The sequence below is a fragment of the Sebastes umbrosus genome, chromosome 4, assembly GCF_015220745.1.
Source record: "Sebastes umbrosus isolate fSebUmb1 chromosome 4, fSebUmb1.pri, whole genome shotgun sequence".
In the NCBI taxonomy this organism is placed as follows: Eukaryota; Metazoa; Chordata; class Actinopteri; order Perciformes; family Sebastidae; genus Sebastes; species Sebastes umbrosus.
Genome location: NC_051272.1, coordinates 21,907,755 through 21,919,075, shown reverse-complemented (window position 1 = coordinate 21,919,075; position 11,321 = coordinate 21,907,755). Strand labels below are relative to the sequence as shown.

At 40.4% G+C, this 11,321-nt stretch overlaps 1 protein-coding gene across 18 annotated transcripts in view; it reads right to left on the bottom strand.

Annotated features, from left to right (window-relative positions):
• LOC119487470 (neuronal cell adhesion molecule-like) overlaps positions 1 to 11,321 on the bottom strand; it is a 97,856-nt gene that overhangs the window by 30,893 nt on the left and 55,642 nt on the right. For 13 of the 18 annotated variants that reach the window (XM_037768374.1, XM_037768381.1, XM_037768365.1 and 10 more), the window contains exons 3-5: positions 2,922 to 3,079; positions 920 to 931; positions 259 to 364 (exon numbers count right to left, since the gene is read on the bottom strand). In XM_037768374.1, the coding sequence (XP_037624302.1) occupies positions 259 to 364; positions 920 to 931; positions 2,922 to 3,006 (203 nt within the window). In that variant the 5' untranslated portion in view covers positions 3,007 to 3,079. The remainder of the gene's footprint in view (positions 1 to 258; positions 365 to 919; positions 932 to 2,921; positions 3,080 to 11,321) is intronic. The other 5 variants (XM_037768364.1, XM_037768376.1, XM_037768367.1 and 2 more) reach the window with 1 other exon arrangement.

Genomic DNA, 11,321 nt, shown 5'->3' with positions numbered 1-11,321 from the left:
TGGCAAAGTTTGGAGCAAAAGATTCAAAAGCATTAGCTACAATCATCTTCTGGCATGAAATGATAATAATAGCAGCAATAAAATACCTTCTTTATTTATTATAGCTTGAATAAACCAGAACTGCTCATCATATTTTAGACTGAAATTCTGGAGACTTGCTGTCAACTAAGGCTTTTAACTGAAACTGAATCCACACCTGGAATATCTTTCTCTGTAACATCATCATGAGTGCAAAAATCCCACTTCCCAGATTCCTACCTGGGGTGAGGCTTCCCCTTCGCCTCGCAGTGGATTATAATGTTCTCTCGTGGGTCGATGATGTAATCCTTGGGGGATTGGTGAGTTATGGTCGGTGGCTGCGGCACTAAAGGAGATCAGAAAGACGGTGATATTTAATCACGACCTTTACTGCATAACTAAGCCTTTTTTTCTGTTGCTGTATTGACCACACAAGCAGTCGTTACCAATCACATGCAGACTCACCACACTGAATCAAAGCAGACTGCCATTTGCTGACGGACACAAAAAGCTCTTGTAACATGTGCAACAGCAAAAAGGCCATGCAGCACGCTTAGGTGCATTTCACTTTGTTGTAATGATCCGATGCTTAATGTATTCCTGTCAGTGCTGGGGAAATAACTAATGGACGATGACAAAACAAATGATACGAGAACTCATGCTCTTTGCAATAATGCTCTACGGAACTGCTCTACCACTGCAAGAAACACACAACTGCAAACAAAGAAACAAAGAGATCACTGCATGCAATAAATTAAAGTCCACTCCAAATCACACTCAGCATCAACAGACAAAGTATGATACAAAAATATAATAAAAACATATCAAATATATCACTTAATGCACAACAAAAACTGCTAGCACAACCTCTGCAGGGAATTCACGCTAGTTTGAGACTTACATCCTTCCAGAACTTTAGTGTTTTCCCCAAGAATCAGCAAATAAGAAAAAAAACATTGTGACAGTAAAGAGAACCAGACATTAGTGGTGGAAAAATATCTTCCTGCATAATTAGGGCTTCAAACACGGCTTTAAACAAAGCCAGCTCCCAGTTGAGAGATGCCAGCATCCAGTGGTCAACAGCTCCAACCAAACAATATGAAGAAGATGTACTAGACTAAAGTACCACCGTGACATCAGGCTGCGGTGCTGGAAGTCAGTCTGGCAAACTCCTTTCTTTTCCACATTAGTCAAAAGGAGGAACAGTAACAGTGTTTGCTTTATAAAACCAAGGCAACAACATAAAGAGTTTCCTCCAAAAATAAAACATCAAAACAAGAATCTGATCCTAGTAATGGGTAGATATGTAGATCATGTTTAGAATAAATGTAATCTCTATAAACAGATTCTGCATTCACACGTAGAATCTGCAGGCAACGGGACAAGATTTGTATTGACCGAGTGGTATTGACCAATCACGTTCGAGCAGGCTTTGGTTGAATGCAGGTAAACAGTCCGTGTGGAGAGTAAAAGAGGCGTAACGCATCGGCCAAAATACAATCCGGGAACCCACCGGCTATCGTCTGATGATGATTTAGCTTTTTATTGATTTAAAATTAGCTTGTAAACCGGCTACTTGTGAAACAATCCTGTCGTACACGTCGTCTCCCAATTCCAACTCCAGTCTTGCGTCACAAATTGATAATCAAGACTGTAAACAATGAGCAGCGCACGGAAAAACTGGCTACACTAGAACCCCAGAAATACAGCCCCATGCCCCCAGAGGCTTATCGTCGTCAGACCGATAGCCGATGGGTTCCGAGATTGGAATAAATGTGATTAGAGATTAAACGATTATCAATTAATCAACCTTCAGAAAATTAATCTGCACCTCTGTTGATAATCAAATAATTGTTTCAGTCCATTTTCAAGTAAGAATCCCAAACAGATGCCAGTTCCTGCTTCTTAAATGTAAGGATTTGATGCTTTTATTTGTCATATACAATAGCAAACTGAATATATTTGTATTCATTGTTTATTAGGTTGGATTTTTTTTTTTTTTTAAAGTGAATGTCACCTCTGGGAAATTATAATGAGCATGTTTTACTTTTTTTAATATATTTTATGGACAAAACGATAAATGAAATTATTATTTAAAAAATAACCATGAAATGCATGCCTAAATGTGACAAACAGTGTAAAATAAAATGAACCATAAAGCTACTTCAGGGGAAATAAAAGGGATATTTTTACCATTATCAGTTAATCGGATTAATTTCTCTATTAATTGCAGAATAGTTGGGAAGTACTCTTATTCACTTAAAGGTGCAGTGTGTAGAGTCTGACTCTGGCAGCATCTAGCGGTAAGGTTGCAGATTGCAACCAACGTAACTTCTCCCGTGTGCCAAGCTTATAGTTTGGCTTATTCTAAGGTAACGAAAACCCAACGATTCTTATCTTCAGGGGATTATACACTTAAAAAAAAACATACTTATTAATATTATATTCCATTTCTGCCAATAGATCCCTCTAAATGTTACACACTGGCCCTTTAAGTGTCAAGAGTTAAATGAGACGCTCGATACCAACCTCCTGTTTGTACGGTAAATATGATACTGACGGCAGCTAGTTAGCTCAGCTCAGCACAATGACTGGAAACAGGGAAAAAGCTAGTCTGTCAGAAGATTGAGAAATTAAAACGGGAACAGTTCACTGAGCCCAAAGTTACAGTAGATATCAAAATTTGTCCCATTAACAGTCCAAATCCCAAACATATTCTGTTTATTGTCATATATGATAAAGAAAAGCAGCGAATCCTCACATTTAAGAAGCTGCAACCAGCAAAATGGCACTTTTGCTTCATTAATGACTTGCCAATACATTTTGATCTGACTTCAGTCCATTTACACTCTCTTAGATATACTGTAAGTACATTGTGTGGTGTGTGTGATGTGTTGCCTTACGGTCTAGTGGGACCTCCAGCGCAGTGGCGAGGTGCACCAGGAACAGCAGCAGCAGTGCTGCGTCCATCCTCCTCCTCTCCATCATCGGTATGTGACGCGAAGGTCTGCCCCGCCTCTCTGCTCAGTCACACTGTCTGAGGACACGTGCACATTCACAACTACAGGGAGAGAAAGAGAGAGAGAGAGCGTCAGAGATAAGAGGATAGAGGCAGGGACAGAGGTTACTGGGTTGAATAGCACATCACGTTATATCAATATAACACTGAGTTTGTTCTGTTTTGTGTTCATCAGCTTGTGAGAGAGAGAGAGAGAGACATATAGCACTGGCCACATATCGATGTTAGTTTGTGCCATGCAGTGCAGTTTGCTGGAAGCTATCTTTCTGATCTACTGCACTCCAATATGGACCAACGCGGCCCACATGGGCTCACTTTGCTCAGCTAATCACCGCCGTGGCCATTGATGCCATTAGACTTCTCTGCCATATCGATCACATCAGCCGGCAGATGACATGCCAAGGGACAAGAAAACACGGGGACACACTTTACTTTCCAATTTCACTCTCAGATTCATCAGTTTGATTGACTGACTGAGCCCGCAGCCAGCTGATCCGCAATGAGGTCAGATTTCAGACAGTGAACCATCATTCTTCCATGAGATTGTCGTAAAGGGAAACATCATGTGTGACTCAGCGGATCATAGATCTCTGACATCTTAGTAGACACCGTTCAATGGGGACAGAAGTTCAACATGGTGTTCAGGTTCAAGCGAGGCGACTTGTTTACAGGTCTGAACAAACTGGTGAAAGGCTAATTGTGCTATTGATTAACTGTTAAAGAAGGGTTTTTTTTTCCCCTTTGTTACACAATTAGGGCTGTCAAAGTTAACACGATAACAACGCATTAACGCAACTTGCGATTTTTAAGTTGTAGGAGGCTCAGTTTTTAAGCTTCAGTGATGATACTGACATCATATAAAACTAGAAAATTTAACCATGTCATACTAGCTTGTCGTGAAGGAGGTTAAATAACGCTCCAAACTTACGCTAAATTTTGGTGAGGAAAAACTGGCATGGCCATTTTGAAAGGGTTCCCTTGACCTCTGATCTTAGGATATGTGAATGAAAATGGGTTCCTTCGGTACCCACAAGTCTCCCCTTTACAGACATGCCCACTTTATGATGATCACATGCAGTTTGAGGCAAGTCATAGTCAAGTCAGCACACTGACACACTGACAGCTGTTGTTGCCTGTTGGGCTTGAGTTTTCCATGTTATGATTTGAGCATATTTTTTATGCTAAATGCAGTACCTGTGAGGGTTTCTGGACAATATTTCTCATTGTTTTGTGTTCTTCATTAATTTCCAGTAATAAATATATACACAAATTTGCATAAAGTAAGCATATTTGCCCACTCCCATGTTGATAAGAGTATTAAATACTTGACAAATCTTTCTTTAAGGTACATTTTGAACGAATAAAAAGTGTACGATTAATTTGTGATTAATCATGATTAATTATGGACAATCATGCAATTAATCACAATTAAACATTTTAATTGATTGACAGCCGTATACACAATATAACCTAAATATGCCTCCATCACAACACTAGTGTTGGATGGACTGTGAACAGAAATGTATTGAACATACCAGGTTTGAAATCTTGTTGCCAGGCAGCTCAGTGTTGCCGTTTCACACCTTCATCCAACCACAGCCAATTATTTTTTTGAGACAAAGTTAAAAAAGGAACAATAGCAAAAACGCAAATGTTGAGATAATCACTACCAGGGTCATCAAAACCAGTGTGACCCGAGCTTCAGAGAATCATAATAACTACTGAGTCAAAATGACTTTGCTCAATTTAATTCATATCCGTCTGCATAATTCAGCACAGTCGCAAAGAAACGAGCCGCATAATTCATTGTTTTCCTATGAATGTGAGCGCAGCTTGCAAATGATGAGTGAAAAGAACGAGGAAACCGAACTTAGGAGGAGTCGTTTTCTGTCTTTTAACAACCGCAGCCTGACCTGTTTTTATCTTGCTCTCCTGCCTGTCTCACCCAAGGCGTCCGCTGGCACAGCATTAAAATGTCACAGCTTAATTTAGAGCTCTGGCAGACTAATTTGCTGCGTTATCACAAAAGCACACTATCAAATTTAGGGATACTAATGCCGGTTACCGTATGAAAGAATCATATCAAGCCCATTAAAAGTGGAGCTGCATCTCTCCTGCCTTTGGGTGTGGGGCGGGTCGGGGCTGCAGATGAGGTGGTGGAGGCTGTGTCTGGGACCAGAGGCTAGGCAGTCAGAACCCGGCCTGGTCCTCCTTGGGGAACTGATGAATTTTGTTAGTGCTGCCCTACAGTCATGATTCTGGGGCCGGTGTCTGGTGGCATGGGAAGAGACCAGGGCAAACGTCTGCTGCCCCCGGCTTCCACTACACCTCCCTAGGGAAGGGCCCGTATTATTCGCCTAGGGCAGCCAATCACACTGCCGCGTACACCATCAGGCAGCTCTGGCTTTGGGATTTGACATAAAAAGATCCAGAGGGGCCAATTTCATCAAGCTCATTTGCAGGCTGCAGGCTGCAGGCTGCAGGCTGCAGGAAGCGGTGAGCAGCAACACACTTTTGTCATCAATGTTTATATTAAATTTGCAATGTGTTAGGAATTTACAATCAGATGTCATTTATGCCAAATCCACTCATGGCGTTTAGTAACATACTGTATTTCATTGTAATAATTTCTCAGTGCCAATTACATTTTGTTGATGTAAAAAGTTGTTAAGATCATCTTAGGGCTGGGCAACATATCATTATTATATCAATATTGTGATATGAGACTAGATATCATCTTAGATATCGTAATATGGAATAAGTGTTGTCTTTTCTTGGTTTTAAAGGCTGCATTACAGTAAAGTGATGTAATTTCCTGAACTTACCAGACTGTTCTAGCTGTTTTATTATTTCCCTATACCCACTTAGTCAATATGTCCACATTACTGATGATTATTTATCAAAAAATCTCATTGTGAAAATATTTTGTAAAAGCACCAATGGTCAACCCGACAATATCGTCTCAATATCAATATCGAGGTATTGATTTTCTCCATATCGCCCAGCCCTAAGATCACTATAATTTGTAAAATAACAAAAAAAAACTATATAAAATACTGAACTTGGCAGTGCTCTGTCACAGGTGATGTTAAGAAAAAGAAGGGCAGGCTGTGACAGCAAGAGAATAAATGTGTTAATTATACATTTTACGGGTGAATCCACGACAGCCTGGCGATTCTTATCTGGAAAGGAGCCAGAGCTTCATCCAGGATTCATTTCCCAATTTAATGAGGTGTAGCAGCTCAGCTCAAGCCGGTCAGCATGTGTGTGTCTCTGTGTGCATACTGTATGTGTGGGCCTGTATTCATTTGTGTGCTATAATTATCCCCGTGAGCTGCAGTGATACGGGACCAACCCCTTACATCCCTCTCACAGTAGGAAGATGGTGAGAACTCTTGTGGGGCTCTTAAGACGTGAAACTACTGACATCCTGCCTGAATAGTGAGCATCCAAATGATCAAAAACAGCCAGACTTTACCTTATTTAAATTAAGTAGTGGAGTATTCATGTTCCTAACTCTAAAACCTTCATTTTACCGATGTAGCATGAGGCATAAGCTTGCATAATGAATGTATTTTCAGCTTAAGCTAGCTCTGCATCTTAAAGAGGAAACTACAGTTCAAAGCCCACTTCTCATTTGAATACACAATTCTTTGAGGGGACACGCAATCAGAAAAATATCCATCACAATTGTTGAACCTTCCCATGCATCTTGTGCTGACGGAACTGGAAAAGCCAAAGTCAATAAAGCTCATTTCGGCACAGACTGCTGAGGCCGAGATAAAAACACAGTACTGTTTGGAGTGCTGTGCCCAAAAGCTGTCAGACTGCAGATAAAATCGAACGGGAAAATGGTCTCTTGGAAAGCAACATGGCAGGTTGGTGCGGACACTTCCAGCGAGGAATTTTAGCGATTTTTCTAAACAGATGAGGCCAAGCGGATGATAAATGGACCACTGTCTCACTTAAACAACTCAATACAACAACTGAAGGCACTACCTCATGATGACAACTGACAAAGTATTAAAGGGGGCAATAGAAACAAGCAGCACACTAATATATGATCAACTTTTAAGTTGAAATGGTGAACACAGTTGCTTATTTATAACACTCAGCAGATGCAGAGAAACATTATCATACATTTGAAGTATTTTTTCCGGCCACCTGATGAATGTAAGTCCAATATTCACTGTCCTTTTTCCTCCGATTTGGTCTCTACCACCTCCTGAGGGAATTATACGATACGATACGATACGATACGATACGATACGATACGATACGATACGATACGATACGATACGGTTCGATACGGTTCGATACGATACGATACGATACGATACGATACGATACGATATGATACGATACGATACGATTCGATACGATATGGTTCGATACGATATGGTTCGATACGATACGGTTCGATACGATACGATTCGATACGATACGGTTCGATACGATACGATACGATACGGTACGATACGATACAATACGATATGATATGATACGATATGATACGATACAAAGCGATGCCATGCCATGCAGTGCGTTACGATATGATATGTAACGATACTATACAACTTTATTGTCAGTTTACACTAAAATTCATTTTGCATCCTTAGGCAGTTCCATTCAACAAATTTAGGTACAGGTGAAACCATAGACTGTATATAAAGAGACAAATATCACAATAACAAAAATATCTCTATGACTACATTTATGATCAAATTGACATTATGTTCTATTACACAGACTTGTGATAGTTATGGAAAGCTAAAGTTACACCTCTTCTCTCGTACAATTCCCGAGCGTCCGGCTGCGCGACTAATTCGCTCAACTGTCAATCATGAGGTCTCACCCCCTTTTTATAGCATCAAATAACTAATTAAAAGCAAACTTATCAGAAAACATTAATCAGCGTGATAAGAACTACCTAAAATGACAGAATTTATCTTTGGGAAAAAATAATTTGATGTGTACTTTGACTTTTTATTTTGGCTCATGTCCCATCGGTCATGTTTAGAAGATAACCCGCAAGTTGCAAAATTTGGCAAAAATTTGAAAAAATTCTCTGCCAGGACCTTTCCTAACCTCAACTATTCAAGGTCAATGCCTAACATTAACCATCTCGCGAGAGTTTCCTGGAGGCAGGCGGGATTTATGACCTATACTGCAGCCAGCCACCAGGGGTGATTGAGATGTTTTGGCTTCACTTTTGGGGAGATGTCATGTCTTCCATCTTTATATACAGTCTATGGGTTAAACATTCAGTCAACATACGACACCTTTGTAAACGTACAAAACACATTCAAACAGTTATGACAATGAAACCAAAGCATGGTTTACATTTTGTACTAACTTGTCATTTGCAAGTGCCTTCATCATTTCAAGTGTTTATTGTAAAAATAGATGTTATCTGTCTCTTTAGCTGCTAAATGTTCCACTATGTTCAACAGCTAGTTGCTAATAGCCGCCTGGTGGTGCAAGTCAATGGCTGCCTGAAATGGTTGGAAACAGCATGGTTCGCAAAATGGTGAGCTGTGATGTAAGGTAAACGTGATTTGTATTAAATGAACTAAATCGTGCAAAACCACTGTTAAGGCCCTTTAAATGCCACTACACAACCTAACGAGCGGTGTTTCTTCAGTAAAAATCAATGTCAGCAAAATGAAAGGCTCTAATGTTAATTACAGTCTACAACTATATAAGACCACCTTCACTCCGGACTTGCTTTTCTCTCTGCTCATTCTGTCCGTGGAGAAAACACTCAGCGCTTGTGTAAAAGCTGCATTGAGCTGTCTGGCCTCTCATTCAGCCAGCCTCTTCAATTACTCCATTGTCATTTTCCCATGGCCAGCTACTTCACCATCCCAAAACTAATTGGTTTTGTGCACATGTCAGAGACGTAGCACATTACAGCGACGCACACACACACACACACACACATAAGCAAAGACATATTCATGCAGGCCGGCCGTAGGACGTGAGGGTCGGGACATGTCTGAGCACACAGATGGAGCTGACGGGGGGCACGAGCACTGAGAATTGAAGCACACCACGGTGTAAATGAATAGCAGTCAGCAGGGAAAAAAGCCCAATTGAATTTCCCTTACAGCAACAGATAATACTACTCCATATGCTAACCACTAGCGAAGGTATTGCCATTGTCTGTGCCAAACAATAGTGATGCAATGCTGCAACACTGACAGAATCACTTCTGTTGCATCGGTACTGTACAGTTTTAACGTCTATCATGAGAGAAAAAGCCGTTCTCTCATGCCAAGCAAGATCCCTAATTAACTCCTATAATCAGTGCTATTGATGGCTCATGAAATCAGGGGTTTGTGAGCCTCGGTATGGCCTTAATGGAGCAGCAGGGATCCCCTACAGACGGCTGAATGTGAGGGTATAATGACGAGAATGGCTCGGCACTCAGGAAGGTGGTGATGAGAAAACGGATACGGTTGGAAGAGTTTATTTTTTCTGAGGCTGCAGCTCAGGATGTCACTGCATGGTATCCACGCCCAGGGCTGTGTGCCCATTTCGCTGTGCCATTAAACATCTATGGGGAAGTGGGAGGTCGCTTGAAAGGCCTTGATGTAGGAGATAGCGAGACAGTCCTTCATTTGGTTACCAAAGTCACAATCATATTGGGATATGAAGTTAGTACTCTGCTAAATAGTCCTCTATAAGCTGAAAGGAGCATTACATTCTCTATTGTCTTTAATTGCTGTCTTTCCATGAGCTACGGTTTCACAGCTAATGTAGTTGACAGGCATTAGCACTGACATGAATTATATCCGTGATGTATATGAGGTTGAATGTTCAGTGGCTTTGACTGATACCTCTCTACGGACTTGTATTTACAGCTATACAGGTTCACAATGCAAATTCCACGGGCCGGCTTCAGCGTGCGTTTCCCATAATCTTCTCATTAGCTTTTATAATTGGGGGACCGTATGCAAATAATTGGTGTGGTTAACATATGAATTGGGGTCCTGTTGTTCGGGGAGACCCCCGTAGCTCAAAAATACGCCGTGGCCCCTTTCATCTGCACTGTACAATGCCAGACAATAAAGTGAGGATCTTTTATTCATCTGCTCCACTGTAAACATGTCCTTCTCCTTTCTCTCTTGTTGGATGAATACAGAAGCTAAAACTAGTTTTGATACATGGACATCCAATCCACATTATTTGCACATTTCCTAATAATAATAAACAATCACCTATGATGTGTTAAAGGGGCGCTCCATCAATTTTACACATCATGATCATAAACTTTGGTTTGGGTTTGAAGGCTATACATTTATAACAGAAAGCATGTAGTACAAACTGGCAGTGTGGAGTTAAAAAAGTGGCATTTACCAGGCAAAAACAATCAGGTTGCATTATGGGAAGTGTAAGCTCTGGTGTTTTTGAAGCTTGTCCCATATTAGGATTTATTTTGGCTTTCGCTACAACAATTTTGATCAGTCCAATCCAAATTTATTTGTAAAGCACATTTAAAAACAACAACAGTTGAGCAGAGTGCTGTACAATCAAAATACAGCAAAACACATGAAAACAAAATGTTTAAAAGACAAAGGACAATAATATAGAAAGTAGGGCTGTCAATCGATTAAAATATTTAATCGCGATTAATCGCATGATAGTCCATGATTGTACCTTAAAGGGAGATTTGTCAAGTATTTAATACTAATATTTATTATTGGAAATCAATTAACAACACAAAAAAATGACAAATATTGTACAGAAACCCCCACAGGTACTGCATTTAGTATAAAAAATAAGCTCAAAACATAACGTGGCAAATTAAAGCCCAACAGGCAACAACAGCTGTCAGTGTGTCAGTGTGCTGACTTGACTATGACTTGCCCCAAACTGCATGTGATCATCATAAAGTGGGCATGTCTGTAAAGGGGAGACTCGTGGGTACCCATAGAACCCATTTTCATTCACATATCTTGAGGTCAGAGGTCAAGGGACCCCTTTGAAAATGGCCATGCCAGTTTTTCCACGCCAAAATATAACGCAGGTTTCCTTAGGATTTCTAGTTTCATATGATACCAGTATCTTCCCTCTAGCTTTAAAACTGAGCTCGCTACTACCTCCGAAAGATTGAATGTGTTAATGCGTCAAATTAGTTGTGCTAAAACGAATTTGCGTTAACACGTTATTATCGCGTTAACGTTGACAGCCCTTATAGAAAGGCAACTCTCACTGTGAGTTAAAAGCCAGGGACTAAAAATGTGTTTTAAGACGGGATTTAAAAACAGGCAGTGATCAT